The following is an 18,717-nucleotide window of genomic DNA, read 5'->3' on the forward strand; positions in this document are numbered from 1 at the left end:
TAGGCTGATTGATCCACCCTATAAGTAACTTGGCATAAATAATTGAAATTTAATTTATTCATATTGAACTAGTTAGAAGTGTGGCCTAATATTTATTTTGAGGTTACCAGTGCAGTAAATTATAAGTATGAGAGCTAGGGTCACAAACAAGATGGCGGGACCAGCACATGCTGCATCTTTTGAGTGGATTCATCTAATGGTTGACATGATTTTGTGATATGGGTTGGCAGTGTGCTACTGCTGTAGTATTATATGCAATTTTTCATGTCACACATCATACTGCTGATTTTATACAACTTCTTGATTTAAGCAAAAACACGTCCCAGAATAATACCTGATGTTTCCTATAATTAAGAAACAATTTAAATTTAAATTTTCATATTGAATGTCACCCTAAAATTGGCATTTAAATTGAGTTAAATACTAGAATATATAGGTTTTTCAATGTTGTAGTCCTATTTAATTTTTACAATACCAAACTACACTAGGGTCTTCAATGTACCTTCGAAATTTAAGGGTTATACATACAAAATACTCATGGTTTTCTCTTCTTTCTTTTTGATCACATGCTAACATATTATGGTCAGTAATAGAGCCACCACAAAATAAATGCTGCCTCAATTCAAATACTATATACCAGTCTAAGAATGACATTGTGTCCAGTTTTTCCCATGCACAAAGTTATCATAAGACAGAATGATTTCAGAGGTTCCAATAACTTTGGTAGTCAGGGGCATATGAAAGCCAGCTTGATGGTGGGGTGGCAACCAGAAGAGAAGGTCTCCTTCTTCAGACAGGATCCAGCCATCATCTGTTAGCTTCCAAAAGGGTGACAACTAGATTCATATATGATATTAGAAAGATATCAATGGGAAATGATTATAGCATAACTTACATTTGCAACAGGATAAGAGTTTGGTAAGGATAGATCATGATCTAGAATATTCCTGGGAATATTCCATATACGTAGAGTATTATCATGGGAGCCAGAAACAATATACTGACTATCTGGTGAGCATGCAACTGAGCAGACATCATTTGTATGGCCTTCAAGACACCCAACACAGTTGTTGGTAAGTGGATTCCAAATCCGGATAGTTCTGTCACGAGAGCTGGATATAATATACTGGCCATCTGGTGAGAACAAAACACAGAAGACCATGTCAGTATGTCCTTGGAGAGGCTTTCCTACTAGATCTCCCGTGAGTGCATCCCAGATTCGCACAGTATTATCACTAGAGCCAGAAACAATATACTGGCTATTTGGTGAGTATGCCACTGACATAACACTGCCAGTATGTCCTTCCAGAGGGTGGCCAATAAGATCTCCTGTAGCTGCATTCCATCTACGTATAGTTCTGTCATCTGAGGCAGATGCAATAGACTGGCCATCTGGGGAGTAGATAGCTGACAAAATACTATGGGTATGTCCCTCAAGAGGAGGCATAGCAAGATTTCCTGTGAGTGCATTCCATATATGCAGGGTCTTGTCCCCAGAGCCAGAGACAATATGCTGGCCATCTGGGGAATATGCAACAGAGCACACCATACCAGTGTGTCCTTTGAGATGCCTAATAGACTGTCCAGTATGTGAATCCCAGACTCTTATAGTTCTGTCACTAGAGCCAGAAATAATATGCTGACCATCTGGGGAGTAAGCAACTGAGCAAATCACACCAATGTGTCCCTCAAGAGGATGCCCTACAAGACTCCCACTCAGGAAGCTCCATATGCGCACAGTCTTGTTGGGAGAGCCAGAAACTATATATTGACCATCTGGTGAGAATGAAACTATGTCTATCCAGCTCATATCTTCTTGAGGAGGAATATCAATGGGATCTCTAGTGAGTGCATTCCATATACATATGTTGTTGTCAGCAGATCCAGAAAAGATATACTGGCCATCTGGTGAATATGCCACTGAGTAGACACTATAGGTATGTCCTTTTAGAGGAGGCCCTACAGCATCTCCAGTAAGTGCATTCCATATCTGCAGAGTCTTATCAACAGAGCCTGAGACAATATATTGGCCATCTGGTGAAAAGACTACAGAGAAAACAACATTGGTATGACCTGTAAGAGGACTTCTGACAAGATTTTGAGTTTGTGCATTCCATATGCATACAGTACTGTCACTAGACCCAGAAACAATATATTGACCATCTGGGGAGTATGCAACAGAGCAGACATCATCAGTGTGTCCTGTTAGAGGATTTCCAACAGTATCACCAGTAAGTACATTCCATATGCGGAGGGTCTTATCTCCAGAGCCAGAGACAACATGCTGACCATCTGGTGAGTAGGCAACTGAAAGAACATCATGACTATGTCCTCCAAGAGTATTTCCAATGCCAGTAAATGCATTCCATATACACACAGTCCTGTCACCAGAGCCAGAGACAATATAATGGCTATCTGGTGAATAAGCAACTGAAGAAACATAGCTAGTATGGCCTTGAAGAGGATTTCCAACAAGTTTCCCAGTGAATGCATCCCAGATTCGGAGAGTGTTATCACCAGAGCCAGAGACAATATAATGACCATCTGGTGAGTATGCAATAGAGGAAATATAGCTAGTATGTCCTGTCAAGGGATGTCCAATCAAGTGACCTGTTATTATGTTCCATTGACTGATATCATGGTTACTACCTATAGCAATACTTTGGCCATCTGGTGAGCATGCTATCACATTGACTGAGATTCCCAGTTTTATGGTCCTAATAAGCTGTGGCCAGGAACTCCAATGCCCTTGTATAACTGTGATTGGTTTGGTCCATCCTCCCTGCTCCACTTGTGAAGCCAATGTTCTGGCACTTGCAGGGATCAAACTCATGGCCGATATATATAAATGTGCTGTGTTGTGCTGTATGCATCCACCAAACACTCGCAGAAAATTACCAATTTCCTGGAATGTAGCTTTGGACTTCTCATTCTATGTAATATGAGCTTTCAGCTTAGGGATCAGAGTATTCACCTTAGCCCATGTCAGGACCTGCATCACTTGGTTTACCACTCTGCTTACTTCCCCAAGCAGCCCAATCACTTCTAGCCATAACCACAACTTGGTCATCATAAACTTCTGAATACAAATTTCATCCTGTGTTCTTTCTGTAATATGTTGAATCCAGTGTATAGCACAATATCTCAGATATGGTGGAATACATGCTTCAACATCTAAATCTTGTTCTTGGTTAGGCTTGTATGATGTTGCAAGTTTACAAATGTTGAATTTGAGATCTTCTTGTAATATCTTGACAGTTCTTTGTAAGGTAAAGATTTCAGCCTCTCTTGAGTTGCAGCTTAGATCTGGATTCTGGAAATTTGATGGTGCTTGTTTCATAAACTCTGTGAAAGACAGATGATATACCTGCACAAGGCTAGAGTCACCTAGAGCTGGAACAGACACCACAGCACTTAGTCTCATAAGAGACTTATGAAGTTTCTCCTGCTTCATATCTAGTATTCTGGCAAGATCTTTGAGGCCAAGAGGCTCCAAAAGTCCTAGCACAGTATACAGAATATGCAATTGTTGCTGATATTGATCTTTCTTCCATTGTTCAGCCTTGACCTTTGGCTGCTGAATAGCAAGGGAGACTACATTATAGTATAGTGTGTTCAGATCTTCATGGCCTGTTTGTATTTGTCTGAGATATTCTGCCTGCTCATCCCAGGTATTTTCACAGTCTAGGGCATCAATATACCTTACAGAGGTTGCTGCATAGATAAATAGTCCAGCTGCATGATCTAGAATATAGCTAATTGTAGATGATGCTATTGACTTATCCTGCCAATTTGGAGATGCAATTGGCAGAGAATGCTTGAGATACCTCTCAATGTCTGCTTTTACAATGGTTTTATCCAGATTGTCTAGCCTAATCTCAAAGGAAAATGCCCCGAGAGGACCAGTCATGATTGTAGCAGGGACTTGTGGCCTGCCAGTCAAGAAAAAACGAACATGTGCAGGAATCTTGTCTCTTGCACTTGTTAGCCAGGATACAACCACCTGTCCATGATCTTGGCCACACTCATCAAGAGCATCTAAACAAATAACCCAGGATGGCTTGGCAGGCACTATAGGCAACTGCTGTAACAGTTGAACTACAAGTTTGTTGAACTGGTTTGTGGGATCTTCATTGAGAACCTGGAACTGGTTTTCTTCCAAAAAGTCTACCAGAAGCTTTTTGAAAGCTGAACTATATTTTGCCAACTGATAGGCCAGAGAGACAGGCAGGCCCCTATGATCATTTCGTTCAGCAAAGCGGTATGAGAAGAAGAATGAGGCAGCAAGAGCATGTGGAGAATGCTCCTCTGCCAGTTTGGTGGCTACAGTTTTTGCAATTGTTGACTTTCCAGACCCTGCAGATCCAGTAAGCAGCACAATTTGCTCTATGTATTGATCCTGAGTTAGCCGATTGATAATTTCTGTGATGACTTCCACTCTTGTATGTTCCAAACAAGGGTTTGGTGTATTGTCAGCATTATACTGAGCCAGAGTATATTTTGCTTCTAATTTATCCAGAGTTCTGTTTATTTTGCCTTGAGGGGATCAGGGATTTGAATAATTAGATAAACCAGACTTCTTACTCTCATTATAGAATCTGTGAAGCTGTTTGACCAAAGCTATATTAATGTCTCCCTGATAATGAAAATCAATATCAAATTCTTTTGCATATTGTTCATTGGAGACTAACTATAAATCGTTGAAGATGAGCCTGAAGTTTTGCCTTGAGATTATTGATATCCTCTTTGATTGGTCCACTCTTCCAGAAATTTCTCTTTTTACTAGAGGTTTGAAGAAGATTTTGGCATTCAGAGATAAAAGGTTCAAGCTTGCTATACAAAGTTTCAATATCAGTATAAATGTAATGAACCTACAACCTCTGCAATACTATCACTAGATCCTTGACATCTTGAATATCGGCCAACATCTCCAGTGGCATTTTACAGATTTCTTCTAACTGAACAATAAGATCCGGGAGCTCTTTCTTGTTGTCTTTTGCAGTCTATACAAACACATTCATATCTTAATTGATACAGAGGAAAGTGAACTCACCGACACCATCTCCAGCAAGCCTTTTGCTACCGAAAGGCAGCTGGAAACCGCACTGCCGGCAACTGGGATGCTCGTCGTGAGCTCAGCGGCGAGGCCCAGTACATCGGCGGTACTGGCAAGATTGTTCCCTGACTTGGTAGCAGGGGAGGACATCGACATCGTGGTCCGAGAAAGAGACCGATTCAAAGGAATCTGTGTGTCATTCTGTGACTTGATCTTTATCGCATATTTTTCTCATGTGACTCATTCAATTCTGCTTCTCAACTCCCATCCATCAAGTGCTTCACGTCTCGCACGACGATTGCATACTTAGCTACATCGGCACTGCGACTATATGCGGCTGGTGCGATCCTTGCGGGCGGTACACCTTGTCCAGGCGCCAATGCGCCCTCGCAAGCACCGCGGCGAAGGCAGGCAATGTGCGTTCTCCGCCACCGAGCATGTTGTGCACGCCCATATCGAAGTAGTAATACTCCGCATTGCCGACCCCCCAGTTCGACAGAAGCGGTTCCTGCGCGACTGGTGCTCCCGAATCCAATGCCAGCGCGGGATCACTGTCCGACCCAGCTGGCGGCAAATAGCTGGATTTTGTCGAGGATTACGAGCTTTGTTGTCGGCATGGCAGCGTCGCGCAACTTCTGTAGGATATGGGCGAGCTTGACGTCGTCCCAATTGTGTGCGATGAAGCGCAGGAGGAATATATCGGCGTTCTTCACGGGCTGCGGCTGGAAGAAGTCGTGGTCTGCGTCGCCTTAGCTTCTTGTTTTCCGGAGCAACAGACCGCACCTTGAAATTCGACACGCTGGTTCTCGATGTGGGACGGCATTTCTGTCTCCCAGTACTACGGACTGCTCAATCATCGCCTCATGAAAATCACAGACTACACACCTGTTTGGCTAGTCCGACCTGCCGCGCGAGATCTTGGTTGACAATCTTTAACTTGGGGTGCTTTTGCGCGATGGCGAGCGAGACGTGGCCGTTTCCACACCCGACATCAACGACAACCGCGTCAGCAGGCAGCGTGTCCCATTCAAATCCTATCGATATTCGTCACTCCCAGTTCATGGCGATTCCGAGCCTAACCTACCGCTCTGGCCCAGCACACCTTCACTAAGGCTGCTGGTCGTCTGGATTCCCTGCATCCCTAACGCAAAACGTTTCAATTTGTACGCGTTCTCAGGACGCTGGAAGAAGTAGAACATTGGGAGGTCCGTGTCGAACGCGCGGTTGTACGGGTACACGTTTGGCTGGGCATTGAGGATGGTCGTGGTGAGTTCGGCTGAGACACGCAGGAGGTCGTCGGAACTGACTCCATCTGTTAGAAAACATCAACATCTGGGGAACGATACTGTGGCGCACCAGTATTCCACCAGCGCAACGATGCCGGTGTCTTTGGTGAATCGTTCTTCTGGCCTGCATCATGCCCTAAGCTGGCTGGACGGCTTATGGATAACCGCCACTCACTTTGCAAACAAGTCCGCCGCCGATTGGCCCTTGTCTAAGACCGCGGAGATGCGGTTGTTAGCGAACACGTCGGGCTTAACCTCGCGGAAGACGTGGTGGGTGGCGAGTAATCGCAGAATCCGAGCTGGAAAGTGGTCGACACCGGCCTGAGCGGCGTAGGGATGGGAACTCACAGAGTAGCCCAGTCTCCGTCTTGCTTCGCGCCGCAATCTCGTCCACATGCACGCCTCCTGCCCCATATTCCTTCAGAATTTCGACAACATTCAGCTCTGAGGCCACGTTCAGGCACGACGCCAGATAAAACTGCCACCCAAAAGTCAGCGGATCCGCCGCCTTTCACAGGTGCAAAATACGTACTGACTGTGACGCATTCAGCACCATCGTGAGCGGGCTGCAGACCTCGGCGGAGAGCTGTGCCGCCGCGGCCATGATGTCGAGCGTGGCCCTTGCCACCGCTGGCTCCGTCCTCAGCACTTCAGCCGGGTCCGCAGACGAAAACGTTGGGCTGTTCAAGCTTGGGAGGGCAACCCCTGCCTGCGAGTAGGCTGCCTCTATCGTGTCGAGCGACTCGTTGACGATTTTCGCGAGCTGGCGCAGCGTCTCTATCTGCGTGCGTGTCGTGTCGGCCATCGAGCAAAGGAAAGCAGCAAAACAAAAGAGCCCACATGCCTCAAGAGGACGTTAAATACCCTGAATATCCCCCGCTTCCCCCGTCGCCAATCTTACGGATCAACCAGCGCCCATGTGTGACAGCGCTTTTGAATCCTGATCGGCTGCTTGTTGGGTTGCGATAACGTTGTCACTGTCCATAGTCCCTGACAGCCGTTGGCCACATCGACACCTCGCGTCGTTATCAAGCTCCCTCCAGTTACTCGTCGTCTAGAGCTTCGTCATGCGATCGATCCGAGCAACGATATAACTCCGGGGCAAACCTGAACTCTCTCAGTCTCTAGGCTCCTACTAATGGTATCGATATATGATTCAAAATTCCTCAGAATGAGCTACTCGTACAGGTTAAATTGGCACAGCAACAAGATGCGGCTGGTGGGAGCCCTTCGGGCGGTACACCTTCTCCAGGCGCCAATGGGCCTTTTCAAGCACGGCGACGAAGGCGGGCAGTGTGCGCTCCCCGCCGCCGAGCATTATGTGGACCTACAGACACGTGTTTCAGCAAACTGGGGAGCAAACGGGAACGAGGAGCGACAGACCCCGATGTCGAAGAAATAATATTCAGTGTTGCCGATGCCCCAGTTGGGCAAGAGCGGCTCCTGGGCCTGCGGCGCGCCGGCGTCAAGGACGAGGGTGGCGTCTCCCCCGGCCGGCGCACGGGCTGCGAAGAGTTGGATCTTGTCGAGGATAACGAGTTTTGTGGTGGGCTTCGCGGCGTCACGCAGGTTCTGCAGGATATGTGCAAGCTTGGCGTCGTCCCAGTTGTGAGCGATAAAGCGCATCATGAAGACATCCGCGTTCTTCACGGGCTGCGGCTTGAAGAAGTCGTGTTCTGGGTGATGTTAGTATGACCCTCGAGGAAAGGAAAAGGCCATACCTTGGAATTCGACCAGCTGGTTCTCGACGTGGGAGGGCAGTTCGGTTTGCCAGTGCTGCCGCCAGTCAGCTAACCAGAAACACATTACAACAGCCCCCTCACCTGCTTGGCCTGCGCCACCTGCATCTCCAGGTCCTGGTTGATGATCTTCAGTTTGGGGTGCTTCTGCGCGACGCTGAGCGAGACATGGCCATTGCCGCACCCGACGTCTACAACAACGCCGCCGGTGGGCAACGAGTCCCAGTCGAACCCACCGAGGACACCCTCGCTAAGGCTGCCCGTTGTCTCCGTGCCCTGCATTCCCAGTGCGAAGCGCTTCAACCGGTATGCGTTCTCGGGACGCTGAAGGAAGTAGTACATCGGGAGGTCGGTGTTGAATGCGCGGTTGTAGGGGTACACGTTTGGCTTGGGGTCGAGAATGGTGGCAGTCAATTCCGCGGAGCAGCGCAGGATGTCGTTAGAGCTGATGATGTGTGAGAAAACGAGGGATGGGAAACTGGCACGCACAAGAACTCGGCGAGCGCGATTACGCCCGTGGCCTTGTTGAAACGGTCTTCGGGTCTACATTTTTCGGTGAGCCAGGGAGGCTGGGATGTGGGGCACATACTTGGCAAACAGGTCCGCGGCGGACTGGCCTTTGTCGAGGACGGCGGAGATGCGGTTGTTGGCAAACACATCGGGTGTGACTTCGCGAAAAACGTGGTGGGTGGCGAGCAGGCGCAGAATTCGCGCTAGAAAGGCGTGTCAGGCTATGATATACGAAGGGAGGGGGAAATGTGCGCACAAAGCAGTCCAGGCTCGGCCTTGCACCGAGCCGCGATCTCATTCACGTGGAGGCCCTTCGTGCCATACTCCTTCAGGATCTCGACGACGTTGAGCTCGGACGCGACGTTCAGGCAAGACGCAATGTAGAACTGCAACGAGGTTAGCCGAAGCACACTCGATGTGGAATCGAGTCCCGCACCGATTGGGAAGCATTGAGCATCATTGTGAGTGGACTGCAGACTTCGGCGGAGAGCTGCGCAGCGGCGGCCATGACGTCGAGCGTGGCCTTTGCCACTGCAGGGTCTGCCCGGAGCGCTTCGGATGGGTCTGTGGGCGAGAAGCTGGGGGTATTCAATGTCGGGAGATGCACTCCGGCGGTGGTGTAGGTAGCCTCAATCGTGTCCAGCGAGTCGTTAATGATCTTCGTAAGCTGGCGGAGCGTCGCCATCTGGGTTCGTGTCGTGTCGGCCATTTCAAATCGTGAAGAAGGGAAGAGTTTGCACTTCCGGAGACTCTCCGTCCGCGCTGCTTAAATATTGGGCCATCCCGCTTATCGTTGCTGGCCCGGATCACCAGGCGCCCCCAAAGAGGCAGGAAGAAGCCGCACTTCGTGATGCGTCGTGACAGCGCTTCTCCGACTTTTGCTTCTTCTCCGTCGCAATCGGCGTCGTGCGTGCCTGATGTCCGGTTTCCGCTCCCCGGGCGGTGCAGGTTGCCGGCGACAAACGTCGCGAGTCGCGACATGCGTTCCGAACGGTCCAGGCTCAGATCCTTGTCCAGCTTTAAAGTTGGCTGCGCCAAGCGCGACACGGGCGTGTGGCGAGGCCGATAAAGATCCTAACTGGGAACCTGATCGTAGCCATAACCCAAGTTCAGGGTCGTATAGATATGACAACGCTAGTTTCAGGGTATCACTGTCTATGAAAATTAACAATACAGTAATTCGTACAAAAACACAAATGCAGTGAATAACTTTCGACTAGTTGATACCTTTACTTGTCGCTGAGTCGGAATAGTTCATACTTATTTCATTTCTGGGGAGTGACACAAGTATAGGCTTAATACTGCATTTCAGTGTAATCTCAGGCCCTTAGGCAGCATACTCAGCCCTCACTCATCCTATCAGTAAATTGTCTTATTTGGTAGGATTTATCATATATCAATGATGATTTACTTAGAATAATCTCTAGTTTATAATTATAGATCATAGATGAGATAGATGTGTGTTGTGCAGTAATAGCCTGAGGGCAACTGTTTCCCCCCACTTCAATCCCCTCAGTGTCTGGTATCTCCACATGCCAATCTTCTGGGCTTTTTCTTAGTCCTTCCCCTATATGTACTGATTGATATGATAGTAAGTATTGCTGGCCATCAATAAATATCTTTGAATAAATATTGAATATGATCTGGATACTATGATTATAAATCAGCCTACCTAAATTCTAAATATGTGTAAGGGCAACCCCGGAGGCCTGAGATCAAGGTCCTAGCAGGGGAGGATCCAAAGAGTGAATAGAAGTAAGCAAATACAAGTGAGGCTGACCTAGCAGGGGAGGATCCAAAGAGAAGAAACTCTAAGGGTCCGCCTGCTAGGTAGCGGAACTATATACTGCGCTCTTGACGCGCCAAGGTTGATCGTTGCTCCGTGCAGTATGCCTGCGCCATGTCGCAGGCCAGGTCCCAGGGGGATCGCCAGGCGGGGGCGGCGATGCGCCTGACGGAGGCGGTGATGCGATCGCCGGAGTCGGAACCGGAGTCGGACCGGAATCGGAATCGTCTCCGAGGGGCCGAAAGGGAGGTTCCCCTGACAATATGAATTAATATGATTATAGTACAATATGATCTGAGTATAATATATTAGAGATGTTGTGCCACAGCCATTGAATGGCTCCAATGGCTGTATTTTTTAGCCTGTTTGGGACCAGATTTGGGGGCAGAATAGATTACCTTATTATATAGTCAATGTCCAATTTTTGTTAAGAAATAATGTCTATAGATACTAAGAAGCAATTTAATGAGCCATCTTCAATGGCTCCAATGGCAGTGGTGCAATGTCTCTATTATCAAGCTTGTATATTTGATGATATTCATATACTTATATTAGGTCCACAATTCCTAGATTCTCAGTCAAGTACAGATTCATTCTACCTGTAGTAAGGCTACTTATTTCATCTGATAGAACATCATTCTTTGGTGTTTATCATCAAGAAACATTGCCAAGTGCTGCTCCCTAGCTGAAGGTATTTTGAGCTGAGGAAGTAAGGTAATAAAGCTAAATTGCCCCTTAAAGCCAGGCAAAAATGTTGCCTCCCGGTCTCTCTGATTGTTTGAAGGTAACAGTATCCTAATTGGGTTTAAGATTTGCATGATAGTTACAGCCTCTCTAGGGGTCATACTCCAGACAAAAATATCAAGTTCAAGCTGGTTTATAGGTAGTTAAAAGTTATAATAATATATTTGGATATATTCATATTATATTCAATATCAGTGGCTGAGTATAAATATATTATACTACAAATTATTACCTTCTGAAATTGGTGAATATGACATGAGTATGCTATAATATCTGGAATGCTTATTATATTCATATTTGGCTAGCACTAATTAATAGTTTCAAGCTTAACTATAGAGAGCAGTCCCCCTATAGTAATATACAAACTTGAATTATCCATGTAGTTTGAACTTGTTTCTCAGCCCAAGGGTACCTCGCAAAAAAAATCCTAGACATCGGGTCGAAAAAGTGAATTAAGGACAAGCCAGCCCTCCCTACCCTATTGACGTAAGCATGACTAAGCCATGTGACTTCCCAAAAAGGAAATTGTTTGTTATCAGTGTCTGTACAGGACACAGCACTGGGCTCATTGGATTCTATGCCAGGGCCATTTAAGAAATACCATATGGGAAGGAAAGAAGCAGATGTAAATGTCATACTTACATGTCATTGTTTAGCACTGTACTTATCATCAAACTCTCCCAATTGGGATATAGGCCCTTAAACATTCCAGATTCTTTGGCAACAAGTCCTAAAAACATATAACTGTGCATTTCTAATCCTCCTAAATGTCCATGAATCTTCTCCAGACACAAGTCCAAAAAGTGAAATTTCACCCTGCCCACCCTACCCTATGTGACATGTGTGACTTGATGTCATCAGCTGATGATCTGCGGTACCCTTGTCTCAGCCTCCACCGGACACCAGGTAAGTCACCGAAAGTGTAAGGGGTTTTCTCATAATTATCTTCCTCGAACTGGACTTGAGTCTCTGCTAGCATCGTGAAAAAAAGGAACTCAGACAAATTCATGCGTGTTTCAAGCGAGACTACGTAACAAGCAACTGTATGAAATATATTGAAAAGTTGGCCTTAGCAGCTCACAACAACGCGTTGACGGCCGTGACGACGTTAGCGTCGACACAGTTGCAGAGCCCGGCGGCCTGGAGCGCCTCCGTGTCGGCGAAGACGGTGTTCACGGTCGCGATGACCTGGTTGACAAGTGCGTTGGCTGGACGTGACGGTCATGCCCCCGGTGGTGACGAGCGCTGCAGCGAGTGCGCCTGCGTTGACGAGGAGGCCGTCCGCGGGCGCGACGAGCTCGGTGAGGGTGAGCGGGTCGGCGCCCGACTGCGCCGGCGGCGAACGCGTTGAGAGCGGCGAGAAGGAGCGCAAGGGTCGTCTGAAGCTCTGCGACGACGTTACCAGTCGCGCCGAGGATTGCCATCACGCCACTGGCAGCAAGGGTGCTGGTCAAGCCCGTGAGCGTCCCGGCAAGCCCCCCGCCGAGGATGCCGTTGATCGCCGGGTTGCTAAGCGTCGCGAGGACGAGCTGTCCAGCGGCGGGCAGGATGTTCTAGGTCATGAACTTAAGTACGAGTGGGCAATTTTGGACTGCGGCCCACCTGTGCGATAGTTTGCAGGTCGCCCACGGCTGTGCCAGCGGCGCCGGACGCTGTGGTGATGCCGTCACTGACAAGGCCATTGGTGAGCGCGACCAAATCGTTAACGTCCGTCATCAAGGTGCTGGCCGCGGCGACGAGCGCCTGCTGGTCGACCGTCTGCATGGATCATTTCTCTTGAGCTGCGAGGCACTAATTGAAACGGGACCGCGTACCAGGGTGACGTTCACATCTTTGCGCTGAGGAGCGTCGCGTCAGTCAACTAGGAAATACGGTACGAAACAAGCGATTGACCACGGGAGCCACGACTGCGCTTTGGACAACGGCCACTGCCGCGAGGAGACGGACTGCATTGAGTGCGGTAAAGGAGAACATGTTGAGTTCAAGTTTCTGAAGCAGAGTTGGAGAAGACCAGACTGGGGAATGCAGACCTGTAAAGCCAGCTTTTATACGCGGACCAGGATGAAATCACCTCTAATTCCCGCGAGCATATGAACGGTCAAATTCGCTTTCGAATGGTCCATCATATCATTCTACCAGTGGCGGCCGGGCGGGGGCGGCACGCTCGGCTGCATGCTTTTCACATTAGCGGGAGAGGGAGATGGTGGTGTGGCGCTCAGGGCAAATTGCATCCAGCGCCGCATTACAAAACTTGCGATGAACTTGAACTTTAATCAGTCGTCAAGTTCTCTTCGGCGCACTATGAAGGACTTACTAGTACTGCAGCCGGAGTATACGGCACATCGCAAAGGCAGCACAATGCCCGTACATCTATCCTGTATTTTTCAGCCTGCAGCTTCAAATCGCGGTAATCACTGGCAGGCCGAATCCAGCAGGCCGAATCCATTTTGGCTGCGCGCATGCCAGCTCATCAACGCGAAGCTTTACGCTCCAAGGAATGAGTCCAGGGGAGTCCAGTGGCGCTTTCTGACAAGGTTGCGCGGAAAGGGCAATGTTAACGCGCGCTCCACTGACACTGACGGCAGCTGCCGTGGCGGCATTGGTCACGGTATCCACCCGCGAGTCCGAGTCAGGCTCGCCGCGGCGTAGTTGATGAGCTTTCATCCATGTTTCATCAGAATCTAGTGCGATACCGCGACTGCGATATGTACATTCCAGTTAGCTCTATAGAATGAGCCAGCTTCATTACTACTCACTTAGACTCGGACTTTGGACTACCAGTAGCATCATACACGTCCGAGTCGGAGGGCGGTGCCATGAGCGGCAGGACACGATGATTCCGCTCTGAATATAGTAACCCTGAAGGTATCGCCAAGAAGTTATTGTAGTGACTGGCAAGTCGAGGCCAAGGCTGAGGCCGCCCACGCATATTGCACCTTGACTTTATGTTTGTTCACGATGCATCCTGTCTGGCCGATGAGAACATGGGCCTGGTTTGTGTTAGTGCAATGTCTAAGCAACGAGATATGCCGCGGCAGACCTCGCGAAACTCGATGGAGAGTCCGTTTATCGTACATCAGTGCCGTAGGTGTCATTGCCTTGCCGCGGCCGGAGCTCTCCACATGTGGAGTGGCGGGATCCAGGGACACGGGGACCGGTCCCAAGTGAAGATTGGAATTGACCAGCTCCATGAGCTGGCGTCGTTCTTGAGGTTAAGCCAACCCAAAATAGACGTTGATATGGTTGCCAGATTCCACAGCTAGGCGCCGTGCAGGTATTGAAGCTGCCGCAAGCCGGCTGCGGACCGTAGGGAGCCAGAGAGAGACGAGTACTAGTAGGTAGGTACTAGTCGCAACTCCGCGCCATTGCCTAGCATGGTTCGTGTGCCGTCAGAGCTTTGTTTGGCGTCCAGACTCCATAGGTTCGACCTTGAGCGGATAGAGACGGTTGAGGGAGGCTACGTTCCTTCGCGTTGTCCCTTTGGTAGAAGTTCTGGAAACATTTACGTGACCCGGAGACAGCCCCATCGTTTCTGCTTCAACTGTTTCCCGCACCGCAGTGCAGAAGTATCGCCGCCACGAAGCAAGCGGAGTGTAGTCTGTCTGCGGCGTTTGTCACTGGACGTATCCAAGGAGAGGTGTGTGACGTGGTGTGACGTGGCGTTACGCAATGGCATCACGTGCTATCAGAGGGACACATGATCACAAACATGTCAACATGTCTAGAGCAGGAAAATTAGGGATAAAGATCACTCACTGGAAACAAAATGATCTTCCTAAAGAATCAGAGTGGGTTTTGTTGAACCATTAACCTTGTGATAGAATTCTAAATATTATGTAAGACAAAAAAAAAAAAAAAAAGCAAAACCAGTATGTATGACATATAAATCAGAAATAATTATAATAATATACTGACTCCGCTTCGTCCAGGACTATCGGGCCCTCAATGTGATGACCGTCAAAGACCAGTATCCCCTCCCGCTGATCGACAACCTTATCAACCAGCTCAAAGGTGCTTGTTATTTCACTAAACTCAATGTTTGTTGGGGCTTCAACAATGTCCGGATCAAAGAAGGTGACGAGTGGAAAGCGGCTTTCCAGACCAACCGAGGCCTGTTCAAGCCCTTGGTGATGTATTTCGGCTTGACAAACTCCCCTGCGACGTTCCAAACAATGATAAATGACATTTTCCAGGACCTCATCCTTTCCGGAGATGTCATGATCTACCTCGACGACATCTTGATCACCCATTCCGAACTTCAGAAACACCGGCAGATTGTCCAGGAGGTCTTATGGTGTCAGACTGCGGGTCGGGCCGTGCAAGGACTTCTCCTAAGAACACACGCCCGGAACAGAACAGACAGATCGTCGGGCCTGCGAGTACGGGCGGGCGGGGTAGATGGAAACCGAAAGAGCCCGTTAACTCGGCCCTTGTCACTGTCAGTGGTCGAAGATTCGAATCGGGTCATATCGGGCCCAATGAGTCGTTGGCACCTCCTTGCACGGAGAAAGGTAGTTCTTCAGACGATCTAAGCGATAGAGTGCATGGTACACTATCGCGCATTATATACATGGGCCCGCAAAGGGGGTGATCGGACACCCTGGCCTCTCCTGCTCCTCCTTGCCCCGTTCCTGGCTGCAGAGGGGACGATCATACATCCCTTGGGGGCCAGGCGCTACTTCTAACCTCCTAGCACTCCTCCCCAGTCTCCTGGTATCGAGTTGGGCTCGACACGTTGTTCTCAGTCATGCACTTCCCATGTGTGCATTCCTCCTACTGGGGCGCATGTTCCCCGTTATCACGTGCTGCGTGTTACAGGCCCGCGGTGGCCCGACACCAGCGCTGGAGTGGACGGACCGGATCTTATCCGTGACATACAGCGACTCCAAGAACACAAGTTGTACCTTCGAGCGGAGAAGTGCAACTTCGAAAAATCATCGCTCAAGTACCTTGGAGTCATCATCTCCCACAACCATGTTGAAATGGACTCCGTCAAGGTTGTAGGCGTTTCTGCTTGGCCGACTCCGGAAAACAAGAAGGATGTTCAGCAGTTCCTTGGGTTTGCTAATTTCTACCACAGGTTCATTCGGGACTTCTCGGCCCTCATGTGACTGCTCTTTGCGCTCACCAAGAAGGACCAGCAATGGACTTGAGGCAATGCAGAGGCCTCCACATTCCAAGTGATCACGGACGCGGTCACGTTGGAACCAGTCTTGGCAATTCTAGATGATGCACAGCCTTTCTGACTTGAGGCAAACAGCTCTGATTATGCAATAGGGGGCGGTTCTTTCACAATCTGCCCCGGATGGGAAGTGGCACCCTGTAGTATTCTATGATGTCTAGCACAACTACGAAATTCACAACAAGGAGATGCTTATGATCACACGAGTACAGACACTTCCTCGAAGGCGCCACACACCCTGTTGAAATTTGGACTGACCATAAGAATTTGGAGTACTTCAGGAAGACGCAGCACCTCAACCAGAGACAGGCCCGGTGGTCGCTCTACCTCTCTTGGTTTGACTTCATGCTGCACCACAAGCTCAGCCGCGACATGGGTCAACCTGACGCCCTCTCCCTGAGACCCAGCCACGAAATCGATTCCGACAACTCCGATGTCGTCCTCCTGCGACCCGAACTCTTCCACGTCATCTGCGCACTCGAGGGTGTTTTCATTTCCGGTCCTGGCATTTGAGATGCCCTCTCCGGTGAGCCTGACCTGGCAGCACGGCAACTCATTATGGTCCAAGGTCAAGCTCAGAGCAATGGTCACACTAGGCACGTCAAGAGTGCAGTATATAGTTCAGCTACCTAGCGGCTGGACCCTTAGAGTTTCTTCTCTCTGGATCCTCCCCTACTAGGTCAGCTTCATTTGTATTTCCTTACCATTATTCACTCCTTTGGATCCTCCCCTGCTAGGACCCTGAGTTTGGGCCGCCAGGGTTACCCTTATAGTTGCTAGGGATGCCACCCGCAACCGTCGGAACGGCTCTACGGCACCCGCTAACGGGCAGCCGTTACCGTACCGTCGGCCAGGCCGGAACCTATCTTTACGGGACGGCTACGGGACGGCTAACACCCGTGATTACCGTGAAGATACGGCCGTTACGGCCGTTGATACGGGTCGAGCGGGGGTGCTTATGAACACTTTGAAGCACGGCAGACCGCCTCATAACATAACACGATTTGTGTAATCACAATGTGACTGACGTGTGACGGTCTTTTCGTCTTGCGCTCATGGCTCGATGCGCCCTGCTAACACCCCTTCCTTGTTCCTGTTTGTCCCGCTGCCCCCAAATAAATCGCCACCGTCTATTGAACGCTCCTCAAAGCCCTTGATTTTGTGTCTCCTCTCGCCACGTCATCGCGCCAATGCCGCCAAGTGTCCCCGACACATGCTCTTTCCCCAACCAGCAGCCTTTCCGTCCCAACGGACTCAACAATAAACCAAGCAACCATGAATAATCCATCGCGTATCGTTCTTTTTGCTCACTCAGCTCACCATAGGCTACAAATTGGAAAGACCTACCCGCATAAACCCACAATTGCGGGCCTATTCTGTCGCTACAGCCAGCTAGTCTTCACATATCGGCTGACATCGCCCTCGGAAGACTTCCGACCGCTCCAGTGGCTAAATAGGCCGCGTTTCTTATAACTTTCCCCCCCAACACTCGAAAAAATGAGTGACCAAAACGCAGTCAACGCCGATGGCACCCTCAAAGCCGCAGAAGACATCACATTTTATCACTCTGAATCCGACGAGCGTCCTCTTCGTATGTGCTGTCTCCTCTTTTACATTTGCTGACCTTGCTATAGCGCCACTCCCCCGTCGCAGCGAGCGACCTCGTCAAACAGACCGCCTCGCTGAACTACTTGAGGCAGAAAAGATGGACGAGCACGGCCATCTCCCTCTCCCGCGTGCATCCCGGCCTCGAAAAGCCGCCTCGAATCGCGTGAAAACCGTGGCCGAAACACGAAGTGAGGAAGACGATGATGACTATGATTTGCCCGCACTAGAGAGCATGTCAGACTCGTCAGACTCAGACGACAATGACATGGACGGCCCAGAAGGAATCGAGAATGACGAGGTGAGTTGCTAACGACGTTCCTGCCGAAAGCTTTCTTATTCCACGATAGATTGCCGATTTACTTGCATCGAAAACTGTCCCTGCTCGTGGTGGCCGATTAGACGCAGCCCCAACTCGTTCGCAGGGTACGAAGCGCAAGAATCAATCCAGCCACGATGGTGCCATGCTGAAACGCGCCACTGTCGAGGACGTTGAAGATGAAGACAAGGCAGTGCCAGCCTCGCGGGTGCGTAACAAATACTCACACCAAACAAGTACTGACACCTATTCAGCTCCGGAATCCCATCTACCTCTTTTATCATCAAGTGCCGAAGAACAGCGAGGGCACAATCGGTCAAAAAGGCGACAAGCACTATGTCAGCCGCCATGGCCCTCTTCGCACCCCAATTACAATCACCAAGGCCATGCGCTATAACACAAGCAGTGGGTTTTCACGTTTACGACTTCAAACCTGGGTAATTTTTCCTTACCAGAACTCCAAGCGCACCTTAAAAAATATGCGCCTGCT

The 18,717-nt window shown here is 49.2% G+C and overlaps 2 protein-coding genes across 2 annotated transcripts; both read right to left on the reverse strand.

Annotated features, from left to right (window-relative positions):
• Positions 1-5,366: 5,366 nt before the first annotated feature.
• MIND_00641000 (uncharacterized protein) lies at positions 5,367-7,147 on the reverse strand (the record flags this gene model as incomplete). Its single annotated transcript, XM_037363146.1, has 9 exons — positions 5,367-5,564; positions 5,617-5,804; positions 5,840-5,894; positions 5,942-6,090; positions 6,141-6,358; positions 6,413-6,466; positions 6,518-6,641; positions 6,691-6,820; positions 6,875-7,147. The coding sequence occupies 9 exons, from the start codon at positions 7,145-7,147 to the stop codon at positions 5,367-5,369; spliced, it is 1,389 nt and encodes a 462-aa protein (XP_037221067.1).
• Positions 7,148-7,531: 384 nt separating this feature from the next.
• Positions 7,532-9,300, reverse strand: MIND_00641100 (uncharacterized protein; the record flags this gene model as incomplete). Its single annotated transcript, XM_037363147.1, has 8 exons — positions 7,532-7,669; positions 7,726-8,018; positions 8,064-8,118; positions 8,166-8,526; positions 8,571-8,624; positions 8,671-8,794; positions 8,848-8,977; positions 9,028-9,300. 8 exons carry the CDS (start codon positions 9,298-9,300, stop codon positions 7,532-7,534), a joined length of 1,428 nt encoding a protein of 475 aa, XP_037221068.1.
• Positions 9,301-18,717: the final 9,417 nt, after the last annotated feature.

Source organism: Mycena indigotica, assembly GCF_014461135.1.
Source record: "Mycena indigotica strain 171206Taipei chromosome Unknown Mind.scaff0005, whole genome shotgun sequence".
Taxonomy (NCBI): Eukaryota; Fungi; Basidiomycota; class Agaricomycetes; order Agaricales; family Mycenaceae; genus Mycena; species Mycena indigotica.